The sequence below is a fragment of the Acinonyx jubatus genome, chromosome B4 (assembly GCF_027475565.1).
Source record: "Acinonyx jubatus isolate Ajub_Pintada_27869175 chromosome B4, VMU_Ajub_asm_v1.0, whole genome shotgun sequence".
In the NCBI taxonomy this organism is placed as follows: domain Eukaryota; kingdom Metazoa; phylum Chordata; class Mammalia; order Carnivora; family Felidae; genus Acinonyx; species Acinonyx jubatus.
In genome coordinates this window covers 74911249-74931766 of record NC_069387.1, presented here as the reverse complement: position 1 = coordinate 74931766, position 20518 = coordinate 74911249, and the positions used below count along the sequence as shown (strand labels likewise).

Sequence of the window (20518 nt, the reverse complement as noted above, 5' to 3'; positions counted from 1 at the left end):
CTCCCCTGTACCCCCCAACCTCCGAGCCTGGGGTGAGCAGACCCCCAGAAGACTCACAGCTGGCTGTGTCCGCACCCGGAGCCGTCTGCCGAAGAAAGAGGAGGGGGAAGGGTTGGGGCCAAGCCCAGTGGCCCCCAGGACCCAGGCCATGGGGGATGAAGAAGCAGGCCAGGCCAGGATCCATGTGTCCTGCTCCCAGGGACCTCTGCTCCCTAATAGGCATCCCCCACCCTCTGGGGCTGTGGCTCTAGGACCCTAAGGGGAACTGCATAGCAGCTCTGTTGTCTTCCTCAGGTGACAGTATTTTGTTGAGTCAACCTCTGAGACCCCTCTTCCATAGTGGATGCCAAATGCCACATCCTACCCAGACTCTACTATACTGAGCAATGGCATAAGAAGGTACGGTGAGATCCCCAGGTGCCGTTTCTTCCTTCAGAGACAAAGAAGATGTGAAGAGGGGACTGTATTCGAGTGTCCACAGTGCTAGCTCTGCGACAGTAGTGTCAGCCATGAATGTGTTCCTTAAGGAAGCTGGGCATGGCGAGAAGTAACAAGAGAGAATGTACATGCCGCTGGGGATGAGCGAGAAACTAGAAGAGCAGAGTACATGGCTGGAGAGGAGGACTTGAGTGTGGGGAGTGCTGCCAGGACCAGGGTGGATCCGATGAGAAGAGGGAAAGAATGGAGGCCATATCCCTGTACTTCAAATCAGACCCACAGGGCTGCAGCGCAGAGCCTGCTTCCTGCTGGTCCCCAGTGCTTACCGCTGCGGTGACAGGCACCGCTGGCATCAGCATTCCTGGCATCATGGGAGGTACCATTCCTGGTATCTAGGGATACAAAGAAGACAAAAACCAGCTACCAAGGTGAGGGCAGGCACAGGCTAGGCAGGCTCCTGAGAGATCCCATTTGGGGCCATGACCTTCACATGGGCACTCCCTCAGACAATCCCCGGCTTCTGGGCTCTCGGCCTAGCCGAAGAGTGTTCTCCAGTCATTCAGCAGACAAATCCTCATGGGCCTAGCCAAAGCTCCCTCTCTTCTCCCCTTACTTTCTGAAGTCCAGATGCCCACTCTAACCCCTACCCCCAGCTAGGCTCACAGGTTTTCTGAGGCACTGGTGAGGAGAGAGGATTGATTACCTGTGTGAGTGGTGGTGGCGCCCCCATTGGTGGAAGCATTGGGGGCATGATGCCAGGTGGCATTGGGGGGATGGCTGGCGGTCTCTGACTCATGGGAGGTAGTCCCATCGGAGGAAAGGGTGGGGGGATTCCTGGAGGGGGCATCTGAAAATGAGGAAAGGAATGGATACTGAGCAGAGAAGGCACTGCCTTGACCTATCAGGGAATATCGACTTGTCTCCCACCCTTCTTGACCCTCCACCCCAGCTCTGAGGTAATTTCAAGGCTTTAGTTTGAGAAGCACAAAGCATAAAACTGCCTGCTCCTCACCACTGAGAAAGACTGATAACTGGGGGGGAGGGGGAGAGGGTCTTCTGGGTCTAACAAGCAAGCACACAACTTCTTCAGAGGTAGGGAAGGGAGAGGGAAAAGGGAAGTGTAACTGCCGCCAGACCGTGGCTGGAAGGCTCCACCTCCTCGCCAATTCTCCCCAAAGAGGCCTCTCAGAGTAAGGGCCACAAGGCAGGACTCCAGGTACCCAAATCCCCCAGTCCCCTGCCTCCCATCCCTTTTTCTCCAACTCTGTGTCCACCAGCCGCTATTTCAGTCTGCCTTCTGTGGCGTATTGAAAGAACAGAGATAAGGAGTAGTGAAAGAGAAAGGCAGCCCTGCCACGCCCTCACACTAACAGGGTCTTTTCCCTTCCACTTCTCCTACCCCAGCCCCACTGCATCCCAAGGACAAAAAGACAAAGGGGGAGCTGTCAGCTTTATGGACTGGATGCTTAACAGCAGCTCATCCCACCCCAATGCCCAAGCAACACCACCCCTTTACCAAGGGCAGCAGAGGGGGCATTACACAAAACCGTGCTGGCGAGGCAGCAGCGCTAGGCACTGGGGAGCTGGGGGTTGCAGGCTGGAAAAGCCAAGCCCAGGGAAAGACATGAAACTTACGAAGGGTGGTGGCATCATGGGGGGCCCCGGTGGGAAGGGGGCAGGCGCTGCTGGGGGCCGGGGACCAGAATCGGGAACCGACTGTTGAGGGAGAGAAAAGTCATAGGACCCAGGATGGGCAAAGAGATGGGCTTTTGCAGAAGGGAAGCAGAGCGGTGAGGATGAAAAAGGAGCACAAAGTTCAGAGAAAGGGTCTCCTGGCCCAGTTTCCTGCCCATGCCCAGCTCTGAGCCCTGGCTAGGTCTACTCTCTTCCACCAGCCAAGAGCCAGCGGGCCATGCCCCTTCAATAGTCATCTTTAGGGGCACCTGGGTGGCTCAGTCAGTTAAGCATCCAACTTCAGCTCAGGTCATGATCTCACAGCTCGTGAGTTCAAGCCCCACATCAGACTCTGTGCTGACAGCTCAGAGCCTGGAGCCTGCTTCAGATTCTGTGTCTCCCTCTCTCTCTGCCCCTCCCCTGCTCATGCTCTGTCTCTCAAAAATAAATAAATGTTAAAAAAAAAAAAACTTTTACAAAAAGTCATCTTTATTTTGCCAAAGCCACAGAAAAGATGGAGGCAGCTGTACCGCAGGCACAGACTAGCTCTTCCCAAGGCTTTTCATCCATTCTCCCGTCTGTGGGCAAAGGCTGAGCCTCCCTCAAACCTTCAGCAGAGGCCTCTCATTCCCAAAGTATCCCGGGAGGAAGTGACCTCTTTTCCCATTCCCCTATCTGAATTCACCCAGTTAGATTCAAACCCAAAGCCCTGTGAACAGTCACTATGCCTTCATAAGCACTAGCCTCCTCTCTTCACTGCCAGCCTCCTACAACTGGCCTCATCTTTAGTCACTCGCTCACTCTGAGACCTCCCACTCCCAATCACCCCCTCCTCTTTAGCTCTACTCCCCTTCCCCTATAGATCCCAAACCCATCTCCTGTGGCTGATACTCTGAACAGCCTAGGTCTCCCTGTCCTACACCTACCGGCTGCCACATCCCATCCTTCAGTGGTTGGCTTAAATATCACTTGCTCTAAAAAGACTTCCTGACTATTTAAAGCAGATCCCTTCCAATTTATTCTGATTCCCTTCTAAGTTTCTTGGTGCGTATAACAGTTTTGTAATTATTATTATCCCCTTACTAAAGTATAATAACATTCCATGAGAACAGGGATCATGTCTGACTTGTTGAAAGCTGTACTCCTGGTACCTGATAGTGTCTGGCACATAATGGGTACTCAATAAATATTGAATGAATGTAAGAAAGAACAAATGAAGGAACAAACACCCCTAATTCTGAAAATTCATTCTATAAATATAGCCCCACATGGCCAAAATTACGTATGTGTTTCCATTCCATATTATTCGTAAAAACAGACTGGAATCAGCCCAAATATCCATCACAAGATAACTATGAAATTATATGCAAACATACAATGGAATACTATATAGTCATAAAAACATGAAGATGCTCATTATCTTGATACGAGCAATCTCTAAATACGTTAATAAGTGGGGGAAAAAAGCAAAGTACAGCAAAGTTGGATCATTTGTATGAAAACTGGAGAGAAAAGATGACATACAAGAAATCAGTAGAAGGGGGACAGAAGTGGGAAGGGAAATTTCTCACTGTATGTACACCCTTTGTAACCATGTGATTATACCCCCTATTCAAATATATATATATATATATTTTTTTTTTTCAAGTGAACTGAGGCTTCGAGATGCAGCCAACAGCCCTGCCCTTCCTCCTTTTTGCTTGAAGGTTAGAAGGTGTCAGGGAGGAAGGAGTTCTATGGAAAGGTGGTAGCTGGCTGAAGAGGAGACACCTCACTGCTGCCCAATTTCCCTACTTACCCAATGACCCCTATGCCAAGAAGGCTCAGCATTTAAAGATGTTTTTTAATCTCTACCTCTAGCAATATCTGTCCTTCCTTTTTCCGCTCATCTTGTCCTAAGGAGAGAAGGGCATAAGCCAAACTATTCCAACCTGAATCACCTCTTTCAGTGTTCACCTACTCTGGCCCTGTATTCAGACCTGCTCCTGCTCGCGACTGTCCTTAGCGTGAAAAATCAGAAACTAATCAATATGGGAGGAAATCCATTTCTCTGTGCCACACTGGCCCTGGGAGGTCTGACCTCCCAGATGCTGCATAACCATCTTTGGGCCCTCCTAGGCTCGAGTTGCCCATCTGAGATTGGCACCACCAACCATACAGTTGTCTAAGATAGAAACCAGTGAGTCATTCTCCACACCTCCCTCTTCCTTGTCACTATGTCATGGAGTCCTGCTAATTGTGCCTCATACACATTTCTTGAATCCATCCACTTCTCTCCATTTCCTCCTCCACCCTACCACCCCTTTTTTTCATCCAACCTCCTGTAGTAGTCTCCTCACATCCGCTCCAATCAGCAGCCATAACAAGCTCATCAAAATGCACCTCAGACCACGTTACTCCCTGCTTAAAATTCTTTGACGGCTCTCACTGTTCTCAGGGTGGAGACCAAAACCCCTACCCAAGGCCTGGAAGGCTGTGGGAGGTTTGCTGTGCCAGCCTCATCCACGCTGAGCTCCTGGGTTTGTGCTCCATCTGGCCACCCTCACCTCCTCTCAGTTCTCCCATGTCAGGCATGCATCTTTGCCAGGCACAACTTCCTGCCAGCCCCATACACCTAGCCTACAGGTCTCACATCCGTCAATCACCGCCTCCTCAGGAAAGGCTCCCTCCCAACCCAGTGGACCAGGCTAGTCAGAGCCCTCTTTTACATGTTCATGTACCATGTACCCTCCCCCTTTAGCAATTACCCACTGGAATTTTACAGTTTTTTGCACAATGCTGATTGTAGGATTATTTTAGGTGGCACTAATAAAATCCAAATGCTGACACTTAAATTATGACACTTCATCGATTTTAAATTGTTATCTGTGGGGTGCCTGGGTGCCTCAGTCAGTTAAGGGTCCGACTCTTGATTTTGGCTCAGGTCATGATCACATGGCAGGAGATCAAGCCCCATGTTGGATTCGGCACTGGGTGTGGAGCCCGCTTAAGGTTAAGACTCTCTCTCTCTCTCCCTCTCCCTCTGCCCCTCCCATACGCAGGCACACACGTAGTCTCTCAAAAAAAAATTAATAAAAAAGATGTATTTTGACAAGAAATGTTAAAATGTGAGTCTCAGAATCAATGAAATTATCTGCTGCCTCCACTAGACCTTAAACTTTAAGGGGCAGGGACTTTGCCTGTTTTTGCTCACTCTGATATCCTATCCCCACTGTATTTTCCTCACTGTCCCTGACTGGCACACAGTAGGTGTTTATGTTTGTTGACTTAATGACTGAATGGTCTTGGCAGGTCCCACAAAACACAGCCACTGGTAAGGCATGGTAGTTACTCAGGAACACAGAATGGCAGATCTGGAGGGTATTCTGGCAACCACCCAAGGTAGTCTCCTTTCTCAGATGAGAAAACTAAGGGGGAATTATCAGTCCCATACCCCGCCTGTCAGGGACAGAGCCAGGACTGGATCCAACCTGCCCTCCAGTCCTATCTTCCAGGCACAGCCCTTGCCACAGGAAACAGGTCTGTTTTTTTCACTCTAGCATATTCCCCACTCCCCCTGTGGTTAAATCAGCAAGGATCCAACGTTCCCTTGAGGACTAGTGATGACTCCCTATTGCTCACCCCACAGAATCCTACCTAACATTCAAAGCCTTTCAACAACGCTCTTCCACTCTTCTTGGTTCAGCCTGACTCCATGGCTGCCCTCCTCTTTGCACAGCAATTGTTAGGTTACGCCATGTGTTCCTCTTATTCCACGGTCTCTATTCAAGATGATCCAATCCTCACCCCCTTCAGATTACCTTTATGATTATCCTCCACACATATACACACTCCTACCTACTTGCGTCCCCTCAGGATAAATGCTGCACTACTTGGCACCAATGACCTGCTACTCTGTGGACGTTTGCTGGGTGTTTCCTACGGGACTGCCCATCTCCCTATTCAGGAGATTTCTCTATATTCAGGGATTATGTTTTCTCCTTTTAAGCCTCCTCTTGAGTGTCTAGTCAGGGCCCTGCATACAAAGTACTGTGATCAAATGCAGGCTCATCCTTCACCTTATTAGATTTTTGCATACTGGAACATCCTAAACAGGCAAATGTGTGCATGTGTGTGCATATGCTCAGGTACATTTGTATAAATTCTCTGGGTAAAGGCAGCCTGTGATGAGAGGGACAGAGGCTGGCAGAGGCTGTCTATATGGCTGGGGAAAGGGAACTGGAATCAAATACTAGCATGGGAAAATCTAAATAATAGAAAAATGAACTGTATATGACCATCTTTAACTTGGTAGATGTGCTGCCGAAGCGAGCACTGACCATCTTTAACTTGGAATGGAGACCCCTGGCCGGGATCCAGATGCTGGACTGTTTTGGACAGTTCCCGCAGAGGACAGAGCAATGGAATGAACATAAATTACCATGGAAATTCCAAAGCCCTCCCTTTCTTCAGCTTCCCCTGTGCAATGTGTACACTTTCTTTCCTGAAACACCCCTGCCCCTATCTCACTCAGTGCCTGTACAACTTTGGGTCTTATTACACTTTGGGGTGAGACTCTGAAGTAACTCGTGTGAGAGAGGGATATAGGAAATGGGGCTAAGAGATCGAGATCCTGTGTCTTCCTGGAACAAAAACAGATTTGTGGGCTGGAGAGATATGATGAAGAGACAATTGATCATCTGATCATCATATGTTCACCTGGGCCAGTGGAATCCACCCCCCCCTCCCACCTCAAGGTGCAATCAATTCTCAGACTTCACATCTAAGGGGCATCTCAGAACTAAAGATTCAGAAGAAAGAATAAAAAGAGAAAAGAGCAAGAATGGAGAGACAGAAGGAAGAGCATGGAAAGAGGGATTAATATCATCTAACAACTAATATTTATTGAGTGCTTATTACGAGCCAGATACCATGCCAAATACTCATTTAATCCTTGCAACCATCTAAGAGGTTATTATTATCCCCATTTTATAAATAAAGAAACTGAGGTTCAGAGAGATTAAGTAACTTGACCGAGGTTCTAAGAGATTAAGTGGCAGAGGCAGGTTTGGAATCCAAGCAGTCTGACCCCAAAGCCTGTGCTTTCAACTACTCCACCGAGCTGCCTCCCAGCAAGGATGGTGGTGCCACAGCTATTTCTTACAAACGGATTCTCCTGTTTTCTTTTCACCCCAGTTCACACACAATCCTGAAGGTTGGCCTGGTCTGACTCACTCCCTAACGGGATTTGTGTTGGAAAACGAAAGCTGGAAGGCACACCTCTCAGAAAGAGTAGCTATCATCAAAAAGAAAAATGCCATGGAGGCTGAGACCAGCTGACTACCCCGCAGTCTACCTGCCTCAGCTGCCCCAAACAGCACGGGCCCCTCCCTGTTTTCAAGACCATCCTAGTCCCCACTCCTCTATACCAGCCTTAGCATTCCTACTCCCCAAAGAGACTGGCTGTCTCACTAGAAAACACCTTCCACTGCTTCTCTCTGATCTGCCATCCCCTCAGGATGAAGACCTCATTCTGGTCTTCATTTTCTTGGGTTAGGTCCCAACCTCCTCTGTGACTTCCAGAGTTCTTCCGTCTCTCCAATAGGATTCCAGAGGCGCTGCCTAGCCTGCTCCAGCCCTGCACGCTTTGTGCCTACCATCCCCCCACATCCCAGGGGATTTTCTGCAGCCCGAGCTGAAGGCCTCGCCTCCATCTTCAGCCTTCTTTCCCTTGCTTCCCCACATCCTAGAACTCGTTCTCCTGAACTCTTCCCTCAAGAACCACCCCATTTTGAAGCTGGAAAAGATCTGGGGTACCATTCTCATGCATCTTCCTTGTTGCTTTTTTAAAAACCGATGGGAAATCTGAGGCCCAAAGAAAGGTAGTGACTTGCCCAAGGTCACACAGAGTTGTTACACAGTTTGTTGATGGCAGAGTCAGGGTTGGGACCAAGGGTCCTCTGCTTTCTCGTTTCTTGGACTATCCAGCACTGGATGGGGGCGGAAGCCTCTCTTTCCTCAGGAGACAATGCCCCCTCCTCACCTCAGGAGACAATGAGGGGGAAACGAAAGAGAGGGGGATCTCCAAGTGGTCTTACGGGGTATCCTGGCCTCCAGAGGAAACAAGCACTGGGTCTGGGGAGGGGCGTGTGGCACGCCAAATATCCCAGGAGGGGAAAGTGTGGCCCCAGCTTTCCCCTTATTCCTCGGTTCCCACATTCCCACCCCCTCTCCGACCTTTCTCCAGAAACCCACCCTTCACTTCTTCCCTTCCCCCTCCTCACCCAGTACCGCAACTCACGTTTCACTCAACCCCCCTCTCCCCTCACCCCGCCATCCTCCATCATGGCCTCCCCGCCCCTTCTCCCCCAAATCCCTACTCCCCTCCCCCTCCCGGGCTCCCTTTCCTAACCCCTCATGCCCCTCGCCCTCCCCCGGGGTCCCGGGTACCCCCGGCGGCCTCCCCGCCCCCCCGGCCCTGGCCCGAGCCGCCGGGGGCGCTGTGGGACCGCCCCGGGCCCCCTCCACCCCCGCGCGGGGACGTTACCATGCCAGAGCCTCCGAGCAGCTGGGCCGGCTCGGCCCACCCGCCAGTAAAAGCCGCTCTGATTGGTCGGGCCGCAGCCGGGAAGGCGGGGCCAATGGGGGGTCGCACCCCTTGGTGGCCGGGGCTCCGGTCGCGCCCGCGGACCAGCCGGCCCTGCACCGGCCCGGAGCGCCCGGCCCGGCCCCGCCCCCGGCGCGGAGAGCCTGGCCCCGCCCCCGCGCCGCCAGGTCCGGGGGCCGCCCACGGGGGGCGGGGCGCGGGGCGCGCCTGCTCCGGGCTCTGACTGGCGGCTCCAGCTGCCCAAGTTCGGCTGCTCCGGAGGCCAGAGCGCGCGTCCCGGGCCAGCTCCGCGCGCGCCGGCAACTCTCCTGCCTTCTTGCCCTTCCCGCCCGGCCGCCTCCAGACCTGGGCGCGTCGCTTCCCGGCGTTAGCCGTTCGGCTGGCGCGTCCGTCCCGCACGGGCGCTCGGAGCGGCTGGATCCCGTGCGCTCGCTCCCAGGACCGGGGGGCTGGACCGACGTATTCATTCTGACTGTAGGGGTATCTTTGCACCTCACAAAAAAGTTTTTTTTATTCGTTGAGTACTTGTGTTTAGCACTTTTAAATTCATTCGTTGGGTATTTGTTGAGCATCTGTTATGTGCCAGGAACTGTTCTGGGCACTGGGCAAATGGCAGTTAAAAAAAAAAAAAGCAAACAGATCCGCTGAAATTCCTGCCCTCGTACGTGCTTCTCACGTGAGCCTGAACTTTTAAAGATTTGGTTCCCACCGAGCGATGAAAGGAGAGGGGGGCAATCATTTATAGGCGTTACAGATGTGAGCTAAATACTGTGTTGCCCACGCGGATAAGGGAGTTACAACCCAAAGCTATTTAGTGAATATGCAGAAGGTCTCAGGGCTACTGACAGGGCTCCTGCCCGAAAGGGAGATGCACCTTCTCTCCAAAGCCTAGATAGAGATGCTTCCATTTTCCTTTATTTGTCAACACTTTGCTGAGCCTGTGCTCTGTACTTGGTGCTGTGCTAGGTGCTGGTGATTCAAAACTCTGAGCCGGGTCCCTGCTTGCAAGGGGCTTAGAGTCTACCGGGGAGAGGTAGAATACACTACCAACAGGAAGCAGAATTCCTAAATTAAAGGAGACAAATAGGAGGAAAGGAAGGATTCATGGCGGGGGAGGGGGGGGCATTGTAGAGAGGAACTTCATTGGGGGCCTAGTCCTGTGGTTTTCAAACTTTATTACTAAGACCTCTGTGCATGGCAGAAGTGGTCAGAGTTTCCATAAACTTATCAATCACATTTTATTTTAATTTTTTTTCTTTTTTTTAAATTAGGTATTTCTTAGAATACGTAGGCATCTATTTTAAAGGATCAAATAATTGTATGAGATTTGTTCATAAAAACTGCAGAGCCCTGCCTCCATCATCTCTCTCTGCCCGGAGGCAGCCATTTTTAGCTCTTTTAAGCTGTTTCTTTTGGCATTACCTTCATTACCCTGGCCCTCCTTCAGCTGCATCCCCCCCAGGGTGAGGAGTCCAAGGGGACATGCCTATCCAAAGCCCACTTACCCCCTTATAGGCCATATTCTGAATATCTGGAACCCTGGATTTCCCTGCCCAGCTTACTTCCTTGCTGATGATGTAGGCATCCTTAGTCCTGAAGGGTAGCCAAGGGTCAGTTACTTGAGCAAGAAGCAAGAGAGGCATGAGCACAAGCTGAGGTCTCTACGGGATCCTGTGTGAGGCTCTCTCAATGTAGGACAGAGGCAAGGGCAGAGGAAAAGAGTGAGGCAAGAGCTAGGGGCTGGGGGCTGCTGTTTTTTAGACTGGAACTCTGAGAATTCCAAAAATTCTAATTTAGAACATGTCTTTCCAGGTCCTTATGAAAGTACATTGGTAAAGTTAGGCATTTAAAAAAAATTGTTTTAATGTTTATTTACTTTTTGGGAGAGAGAGAGCGTGAGCACAAGCTGGAGGTTGGGGTGGCACAGAGAGAGGGAGACACAGAATCTGAAGCAGGCTCTAGGCTCTGAGCTGTCAGCACAGAGCCTGATGCAGGGCTCGAACCCAGAAACCGTGAGATCATGACCTGATCCGAAGTTGAACACTTAACTGACTGAGCCACCCAGGTGCCCCCTAGAAGGTATTTTATTTAACAGTTTGTTAGCTTAATATGTAACATTAAAATATTTGAGTAATTTTCCCATTTGTACTCTTGTCCCAGCTCCCGCAAATAATAGAGGCAGATTGGAGGATTTAACTCTTTTCCCTTCAGATCTCCTCCCCTGCCCACTGACACCTCATTCTCCTCTCCCATCTGTCAAATTTAATTCAATAATTTTTGTTAGTTCAGTTTTCACCATACTGACTTCGTATGCTACTTAGAGTTGAGCCATGTAAAACACTTTGATTACTCTTCCTCTATTGAACAACTTTTGATTTTTCCTGGGATTAATAATTATCTTGTTTTTTTCATTTGTTTATGTTTTCTTTTCTTTTTTTTTTTTTTTTGAGAGAGAGAGAGAGAGAGAGAACATGTGAGCAGGGGAGAGGGGGAGAGAGAAAGAGAGAGAGAGAGGGAGAATCCCCAGCAGACTCCACACTCAGGGTGGAGACCAATGTGGGGCTTGATCCCACAACTATGAGATCATGACCTGAGCTGAAATCAAGAGTCAGTTGCTCAACTGCCTGGGCCACCCAGGCACCACTCATTTATTTATGTTTTCTATGTATTTATCACAAACTCTGCCCCCAAATCCTCACCTAGTTGCCTAAATCTCTTCTCAGACTATGTAAACACAGCAGAAATTCTATCAGCTTCATCTTCTTGAAGATATCTCTGCAGAGTCTTCTGACCTACTCCAATCTGAGTGTTTATCATCAACCCTTGCTACACAGTGGGCAACCTGGCATCTCCTCTGTCATCTTCTTGGCCTTGTCTTTAAACTTTAAATATATTTTATCTGTTCTTAAAACAGTTTAAAAATATATACACTCAAATGTCCTACGTGTTAAATTTTGGAGTTCATCAAAACAGCCTTGAACTTGAATGATTTTATAACACCGAGATATCATGAAATTGAATCTATAGATGTACTGTAGTAAGATTTGCTTTTATCTGTTTTAGACAGTGAGGTTCTACAAAAGGCTTTGTTTGGAAAAGGACGTTGATTTAAAAAAAAAATTTTTTTTTGAAGTTTATTTATTTTGAGAGCGCAAGCGGGGTAGGGTCAAAGAGAGAGGGGTGAGAGAGAATCTCAAGCAGGCTCCACACTGTCAGCACAGAGCCCGATGCAGGGCTCCAACTCATGAGCTGCCAGATCATGACCTGAGCTGAAATCAAGAGTCAGACGCTTAACAGACTGAGCCACCCAGGTGCCCCAGTTGGCTGCTTTTTAAAATAAAAAAAGTTTGCAAACATCTTTCCTGGACTAGTGATCACCTAAGTGTGGCTCTTAAACTATGGTGAAGGTGTTGCTGCTGGCTACAGAGCTGCACGGGAGAGGAACTTGGAAGAGGGGGCATCCTAGTGGGAATGAAAGTAGGGAAGACTCATCATCTGAGAGAAGAGGAAGATTTATTTCCTCACACCCTCCAGTTCCCTCCTGACTAACTTCTAGCCCTTTTTACTACTGTCTGCCTACAGTCCCTCCACAATATTGGGCATTAGAAAACATGACATTTTAAAAAATCAGCTTTATGAGGTATAATTTACATATAACAAAACTCACCAATTTGAAGTGTACAATACAGTAAATTTTCACACACGTACACAGTCATGTAACCACCACCATAATCCCAACATAAAACATTTCCTTCACTCAGAAACTTTCTTTGTGCCCCTTTGCAGTCAATCTCTTCCCCCTTGTCTGGCTCCTGGCCTCTCCTGATCTGGTATTTGTCACTATAGTTTTGTCTTTCTAGAATTTCATATAAATACAATCACAGTTTGTAGTAGTTTGTGTCTGCCTCTTTTCACTTAATACAGTGCTTCTGTGATCATCCATGTGGCTGCCTCTATCAGTAATTCATTCCTTTTCAATGTGAACTAGTATATTTCACTGCATAGGCAGACTACAATTTGTCCTTTCACAAGTTGGTAGCCATTTAGGTTGTTTGCAGGTTTATGCTTTAACAAATAGAGCTGCTTATGAATATTTGTGTATGGGTCTTTGTGGACATATGTTTTTACTTCTCTTGGGTAAATACTTAGGAGTGGGATTGGTGGATTGTATGGTAATGTGTATTTAACTTTTTAAATAACTGCCAAACTGTTTTCCAAAGAGGCTGTACCATTTTTCATTTTTCACCAGCAATATACAAGGGTTTCATTTTCTCAACATCCTCCTCAACACCTGGTATCGTCATACTTTTTATTATCTGGCTCATCCTTCTCAGATTTTACATCTGGTTCTGGTTTTAACTTGCATTTCCCTAACAACTGATGATATTGAGAATCTTCTCATATTTGTAACACCATTGTACATCTTAGCTAGTGACATGTCTACTTAAATCTTCTACCTGTTTTAAAAACTGGCATGTTCTTCTTCTTGTAATTATTGAGTTGTAGTGATTTTTTTATATATCCTGGGTACAAGTCTTTTATCAAATATATGTTTTGCATAAATAATTTGTTTTCTAGTCAGTGGCTTCCATTTTATTTTCTCTTACGTCCATGTGTGTGGTGTATATTGGATATTTTTCTTGTAACATTTTTGTCTGGTTTTGGTAGCAATATAATGCTAACCTCAAAAAAATGATTTGAAGGGCTCCTGGGTGGCTCAGTGGGTTAAATATTCAACTCTAGATTTCAGCTCAGGTCATGATCTCACGGTTCGTGGGTTCGAGCCCTGCCTCGGTCTCTGCACTGACAGCAAGGAGCCTGCTTGGGATTTTCTCTCTTTCCCTTTCTCTCTGCCCCTCCCCAATGAGTGTGCATGCTCTCACTCTCCCTCTTGATAAATAAATAAACTAAAAAAAAAAAAAAATGATTTGAGAAGTGTTCCCTACTGTTCAGTTTTCTGGAAGCATTTTTATAAAATTGTATTTTTTTTCCCCTTGGCAAAAATTAAGCCATCCGGGGCTGGATTTTTCTGCAAGGGAAAGGTCTTTAATTACAAATCCAATTTCTTTGGTAGATACAGGGTTTTTCAGGTTTTTTATTCTTTTATGAACTTTGATAGGTTACATCTTACAAGGATTTGTCCATTTCATTCAACTTACCAACTTCCTTTCCATGAAGTTCTTTCATAATACTCATTATTCCCACGTAGAGTCTGTGGTGATGTCCCCTCTCTTATTCCTGTTATTGGTAACTGGTGTCCTTTTCTTTTTCCTGGTACAATCTGGTTAGCGTTTTATCTGTTTTATTAATATTTCAAAGAGCCAAGTTTTGGTTGCATTGATTTTTCTCCGTTTTTGTTTGTTTTCCATTTTATTGATTTTTACTCTTATCCTTATTATCTCCTTCCACTTATTTTGGGTTTCTCTTTTCTTCCTTTTCTAGTTTCTCCCTCTAAGCACTGCTTTAGCAGCATCTCACAAATTTTGATTTTGATTTTGATTTACCAAATTTCGTCATGTCATTTTCACTCAGTTCACAATATTTCATAATTTTCCTTGTGATTTCTTTTTTACTCATGTTGTTTAATTTACAAACATTTGGGAATTTTCTCAATTACTGATTTATAGTTTAATTCCATTGTGGTCAGAAAATATATTTTGTATGATTCTAATTTTTATAAATTTATTGATACTTGTTTTAAGGCCCAGGTTATTGTTTCATATGCATTTGGAAATAACATGTGTCCTGCTGTTGTTGGATGGTGTGTTCTATAAATGTCAATTTAGTCAAGTTGGTTGATAGCATTTTTCAAAACCTCTCTATCTTTATTTATTGTTTTCTACTTCTACCAGTTCCTACAAGAGAAATGTTGAAATCTCTAACTATAATTGTAGATTTGTCCATTTCTCCTTTCACTTCTATTTTTTTGCTTCATATATTTTGAAACTCTGTCATTAGATGCATGTACATCTAGGATTATATCCCCCTTTATTAATTGTCACCTTTATCACTATGGAATGTCCCTCCCTTTTTATCTTTGCTAATATTTCTTTTTTTATGTTTGTTTTTGAGGGAGAATGAACAGAGTGAAGGAGAGGTAGAGAGAGAGGGAGACAGAGGATCTAAAGCAGGCTTTGTGCTGACAGCAGAGAGCCCAGTGTGGGGCTGGAACTCACGAACCACAAGATCATGACCTGAGCCAAAGTCGGATGCTTAACCGTCTGAGCCACGCAGGTGCCCCACTAATATTTCTTATTCTAAACTCTGATATTAATATAGCCACTCCAACTTTCTTTTTGATTAGTATTAGCATGGTTTACCTCTTTCCATCCTTTTACTTTTAACCTATGTGTGTTTTTTTATTTAAAGCATGTTTTTTTTTTAAACATTTATTTATTTTTGAGAGAGAGACAGAATGTGAGCAGGGGAGGGGCAGAGAGAGAGAGAGAGAGAGAGAGAGAGAGAGAGGGAGACACAGAATCCAAAGCAGGCTTCAGGCTCTGAGCCAACAGCTCAGAGCCTAACATGGGGCTCAAACTCACCAACTGTGAGATCATGACCTGAGCCGAAGTTGAACACTCAACCTACTGAGCCACCCAGGTGCCCCAGTTTCCTTCCTTTTTTTTTTTTGAGTTTATTTTGAGAGAGAGAGAGAGAGGACGTGTGCATGAGCAGGGGAGGGGCAGAGAGAGAGGGAGAGCAAGAGAATCCCAAGCAGGCTCCGCACTGCCAGCAAGGAGCCGGATGCAGGGCTGAACTCATGAATGGTGAGATCATGACCTGAGCCCAAATCAAGGGTCCAACACCTAACCAACTGAGCCACCCCAGTGCCCCTAAAGTGTGTTTCCTATAGTTAGCACATAATTGAGTCTTGGGGTTTTCTTAATTGAACCTTATAATCTCTATCTTTTAATTGGCTTGTTTGGGTCATTTATATGTAATCAAATTATCAGTATGATTGGGTTTAAAAGAAAGAAGAAGAAAGGGGAAAAAAAAGAAAGGACCTCAGATTGGGAATCAGGAAATCAGAGTAAAGTCCTGACTCTTACTTCTCAGCTCTGTAACTTTAGGTAAATCTTTTAAGTCCTCTGAGCCTTAGCTGGCTCATACATGAATAAGTTGTTTATAAATTACAACATGCTCTGAAATCATAAAGGATTAAAGGGCTATCCAGTTCAAGATGTATAGATAGAAAGGTATCCGTAAACCAGGGTATGAGTGCCTCAAAGAACTAGATCTCATTCATTTATGTATTTCTAGTATCTAGGACCAGGCTTGGCATGTAGAATGTTACCAATAAGTGTTTGTTGAGTGAAAGAGGCAATAAAAGAATTAACTTTAAATATATGAATGAATGATGGTATATGAAAGATGGGTGTCAGGTGACAAGTTATTAAGTGGCCATGGCACTGCTAAGAACTGAACTTACAATATTTAATTCCTTATCTGTTAAATGGGGATAATTAAAAAAAATTTTTTTTAATGGTTATTTTTTGAGAGAGAGAGAGAGAGAGAGCAAGGGAGGGACAGAGAGAAAGGGAGACACAGAATCTGAAGCAGGCTCCAGGCTCTGAGCTGTCAGCAGAGAGTTTGACACAGGGCTTGAACTCATGAACCATGAGATCATGACCTGAGCCAAAGTTGGATGCTCAACCAACTGAGCCACCCAAGCGCCCCTAAATGGGAATACTTTTAAATAGCATGGAAGAATAATTTGCAGTATACGTACCTGTTCTTACATATGCGTTCATTCAGCAAGTGTTTATTAAGTGCCTACTGTGTGCCAGGCTTGGTTCTAGGTCCTGGGCATATAGCAATGTCCATTTTAAACGTTTGTTTTTAAAAGCCATCTTGCAATAATGGTCACCTTCGGTAAGTAAAAGTGCAGATTGACCCTTGACCCCTGGTGCAAATGCAAACGTATTATCGTTAGTTATTGACTGGCTTTAATTTTTAAAAACTTCTCTTTGGGAAAAGAACATTTTCTAATTGCTTTTTCTTATTTTTAGCCATTAATATTTAGTTTGGTAGAAGAACATTTAATTACTTAAAGCAACAGGTCAACTTAATGTATATTAGCGATGGATAAAAAGCTAGATAGCCAAGCAGATAGATGACAAGGAGCCATTCTTCTAATCTAACTGATGATGTCACCGGAGATAAGGTCAGTTGGAACCTGATGTCTGGCAGTTACAGGGAGCTGTGGCTAGGCAGGGTACTCAGGAACTGCCCTGGAGCCCTTAACCCCAAAGCAGCCAGTATCACGTGTCCAGGTCTGTGTACCAGAGACACAGGACATCTTTGTGACTGACAGGGTGATCCAAAATGGAGAAAAACAGGCCCCTACAGTTGGTGACCCCTGCGTCAGTCAAAGCCATCATCTCAAGGATTGAGGCTGCCCAGCTAACACGGGCTCAGGAGGTAACACCTGAGATAAGGGGGTCACCCTTCTATTGGGATCTGATGTGGAGACTGAGAACTGATCCCAGATTGGGACAAGATTCCAGCTCTGGGCCCTCAGGGTTCCTGGCATCTTCAACAGGCTGGATTTGCAAACAGATTAATTCAAAATTCCAACTCTTTGACTTGGCCTCTGCAGGGCCGGCTGGAATCGAACCAGCCCTCTGAGGCAGGGCTGGGCACAGGAAGGGAACAGCCCATAAGGAAGCCCTAGGATGGTCCTACCACTATGTGGTATGTCTTAGCAGGGCAAGAGGAAGGGCCCAGAGTTCTTGATTGAGGTCTGTTCAGGGCAACCTGTCAGAATCCTTCAAGCTAAGCCCTAGAAGCTTATAGAGAAATAGCCAGAGGCTGAAATCACCCTGCCCATGAGCCTCTAGTACCTTTGATCCTAAAGGTTTCTTAGGGCCTCATTTTTCCAGTCTGTTGCCTCTGGATCCTTGTGAGATGTCCAGAAGTCCCTAGAAAATTTTGAAATTCTGAAGGAATTGTTTGCCCTGGATATTTGGTATTCTTTCCCTTCCTGACTTGGTCTTAATCATCAAAGTGACATTAATAAGAGCTAACACTTATTTTATGTGCCAGGCACTGTCTTAAGTGCTTTACAAATATTAGTTCATTTAATCTTTAGAAGAAACTCTGTGACATTGATATATAATGATCCCCACTTTAGAAGTAAGAACGCTAGAGCCCCAATAGGTGAACTGACTTGTCTGAGATCACACTACCAGAGCCTGGTATCTGGCTTTAGAGTTCACACCCTTAAACACTACAATCTGCTGCCTCCCATATAGGATATTTCTTCCCAGCTCTCAGACATCTTGGACAACGTCAACTGTGTCATCAACAGCTTCCAGGAAGAATTAGGATATGATTTAAAAGAAAAGGCAAAACCTGACCAGATGGAGCAAAAGGGCAAGAACAGATTCATCTTACTGGAGAAAATTGCCTCCTTCTCTGAAGATGCTAATACTAAAGAGAAGCACTTGTATGAAATTCTCCGCTGGCTGGGTGACTGGGGTGAGTTTGCAGACTGGCTGCCTGAGGGCGGGCCGCTTCCCCACTGACTTGGTCCCACACTGGCTCTTGGCTCCTCCTTTCCCCACCCCAGGTCAACTCTCACTGGGAGGAAAAAGCAGGGCAGTTGGTGGGTTGCCAAGGGAGCAAAAGACACACTCCAGTGAGATATTCCCTTGCTTCTGTCACGGCAATCATCTCCACCCACCAGAGGGGCAAACATGTAATAGTCCAAAACCTAGTAGATTGTGACATTAGCTGCATGTGTGATGAAGCCTGTCATAGGTCCATTCTGACATCTCATCTATCAGCAGGGTGGAAACTAAATTCAAATCCATGCTAGCTATATTTTTAAATTTTCCATACTTATTGAGATGTAATTGACAAATAACATTGTGTAACTTTAGAGTATACAATGTGATGATTTGATGCATGTATATGTTATGAAATGATTATCACAATAAGGTTAATTAACACATCTGTCACCTTACAAGTTACCCCCCCCCCTTTTTTTTTCTGGTGAAGACATTTAAGATCTACTCTCTTAGCAAATTCCAAGTATACAATACAGTATTGTTAGTATAGACACCACATTGTGTATTAGATCCCCAGAACATTTTAATTTTATAACTGAAACTTTGTACCCTTTGGCCAATAGCTCCCCATTTCCCTTACTGCCCCCCCCAGCCCTTGGCAACCACTGTACTCTCTGTTTCTGTGAATTCAACTTTGTGTGTGTGTGTGTGTGTGTGTGTGTGTGTGTGTCTGTGTGTCTGTGTGTTCAGCTTTTTAGATTCCACATAAAAGTGAGATCATACAGTGTTTGTTTTTCTGCATCTGACTTATTCCACTTGGCATAATACCCTCAAGGTATAACCTCTTGGTCACAAATGGCAGGATTTCCTTCTTTATTATGATTTACTAATATTTCATTGTACATACCACATTTTCTTTAACCATTCCTCCACACTGACACTTAGCGTGTTTCCACATCTTGGCTTTTGTGAATGATGCTCCAATGAACATGGCCATGTAGATATCTCTTGGAGACAGTGATTCCATTCCCTCTGGATATATACCCAGAAGTGGGACTGCTGTATCATATCACAATTGTATTTTTAATTTTTAGAAGAACCTTCATACTGTTTTCCAAAATGGTTGTACCAATTTATATTCCCACCAGAAGTGCACAGGGGTCCCCTTTACTCCGTGTTCTCATCAACACTTTTTATCTCTTGTCTTTTTCATAATAGCCATCCTATCAGGAATAAGGTAATATCTCATTGTGGTTTTAATTTGTGTTTCCCTGACAATTAGTGATGTTGATCTCCATTACCTGTTGGCTATTTGTACGTCTTCTTTAAAAAACAGATCCTTTGTCTTTTTTTTTTTTTTTGCACATACGTATTTAATCACAGTGTTGAAAGGAATTGTAAATATAATCTGGCTTAACATCCTTAATATTACAAATGAGAAAATTAAAAATAACAAAATAAGTGCTTCCAAATTGGTGTCATTTTAAATTCATCATCTCTAATGTTAGTGTGCCCTCAAAACATCTCAGGATATTTGTTTTAGTATTTGTCTGGTGTTGTCGGCCCCTGCCTCCTGCTCTCACTCTCTTCAGTGCCACTGACCGTTGTCACATTGACTGAACTTCCTTTCCAACTTCAGGAGACACCACACCCTTGTGGTTAAAATTACTGGCTATGGAGGAGAGGTGTCTGTCTCCACCATTTAGTAGATGCGTAAACTCAGGCAAATCATTTAATTTTTCTGGGCTGTCCTTTCCTCATCACTGGGGAGTTGGTCCTGCCCCAGCCAGGCCCACACTGACAGGTGTTTGGAAAAGTGCAGCGACCATGGACACATTTATCAGCACAGTGGGGGACACACATTTGCCTGCTTTCCTAAACTCCAGGGCGATGCTGAGATTTGCACCTATACATAGGTTTCTCCCCAGGCCGATAGGCTGTCTGATAACTGATTCTGTGCCGTGTACATTTAAACCAGTTCAAAATGTGTCATAGCTAGCACAGTAAATTTGATCAAAGGGATGTGGATATGACTCTTGCACAGTTACAACTAGCTACAAAGTAGCTACAATTAGACAGTTAAATTGCTGTCACTTGTCATGGGACCACTTTCTGGAAGCTGTGTACTTGCATCAAGAAGGAAAAGATCTCTGAGACCAGGCCAGCTTCCTTTTGTCTTTATCACATCTTGTGTGGCCTTTGCCCATTTAAAAAAAATTTTTTTTAACGTTTATTTATTTTTGAGACAGAGAGAGACAGAGCATGAACGGGGGAGGGACAGAGAGAGAGGGAGACACAGAATCGGAAG

General features: G+C 45.6%; 2 protein-coding genes across 11 annotated transcripts in view; one reads left to right on the top strand and one right to left on the bottom strand.

Moving 5' to 3' along the window:
• PRPF40B (pre-mRNA processing factor 40 homolog B) overlaps window positions 1–8819 on the bottom strand; it is a 221127-nt gene extending 212308 nt beyond the window's left edge. For 4 of the 6 annotated variants that reach the window (XM_027036068.2, XM_027036070.2, XM_027036075.2 and 1 more), the window contains exons 1-5: window positions 8639–8818; window positions 2074–2154; window positions 1142–1285; window positions 765–830; window positions 58–85 (exon numbers count right to left, since the gene is read on the bottom strand). In XM_027036068.2, coding sequence (XP_026891869.1) covers window positions 58–85; window positions 765–830; window positions 1142–1285; window positions 2074–2154; window positions 8639–8641 — 322 coding nt within the window. In that variant the 5' untranslated portion in view covers window positions 8642–8818. Of the gene's footprint in view, window positions 1–57; window positions 86–764; window positions 831–1141; window positions 1286–2073; window positions 2155–8638 lie in introns of all 6 variants that reach the window. The other 2 variants (XM_053226207.1, XM_027036074.2) reach the window with 2 other exon arrangements.
• Window positions 8820–8929: 110 nt separating this feature from the next.
• FAM186B (family with sequence similarity 186 member B) overlaps window positions 8930–20518 on the top strand; it is a 29698-nt gene continuing 18109 nt past the window's right edge. For 3 of the 5 annotated variants that reach the window (XM_027036056.2, XM_053226206.1, XM_027036057.2), the window contains exons 1-2: window positions 16855–17119; window positions 17953–18178. In XM_027036056.2, coding sequence (XP_026891857.1) covers window positions 17024–17119; window positions 17953–18178 — 322 coding nt within the window. In that variant the 5' untranslated portion in view covers window positions 16855–17023. Of the gene's footprint in view, window positions 9173–14770; window positions 14933–16854; window positions 17120–17952; window positions 18179–20518 lie in introns of those variants that run through there. The other 2 variants (XM_027036058.2, XM_027036055.2) reach the window with 2 other exon arrangements.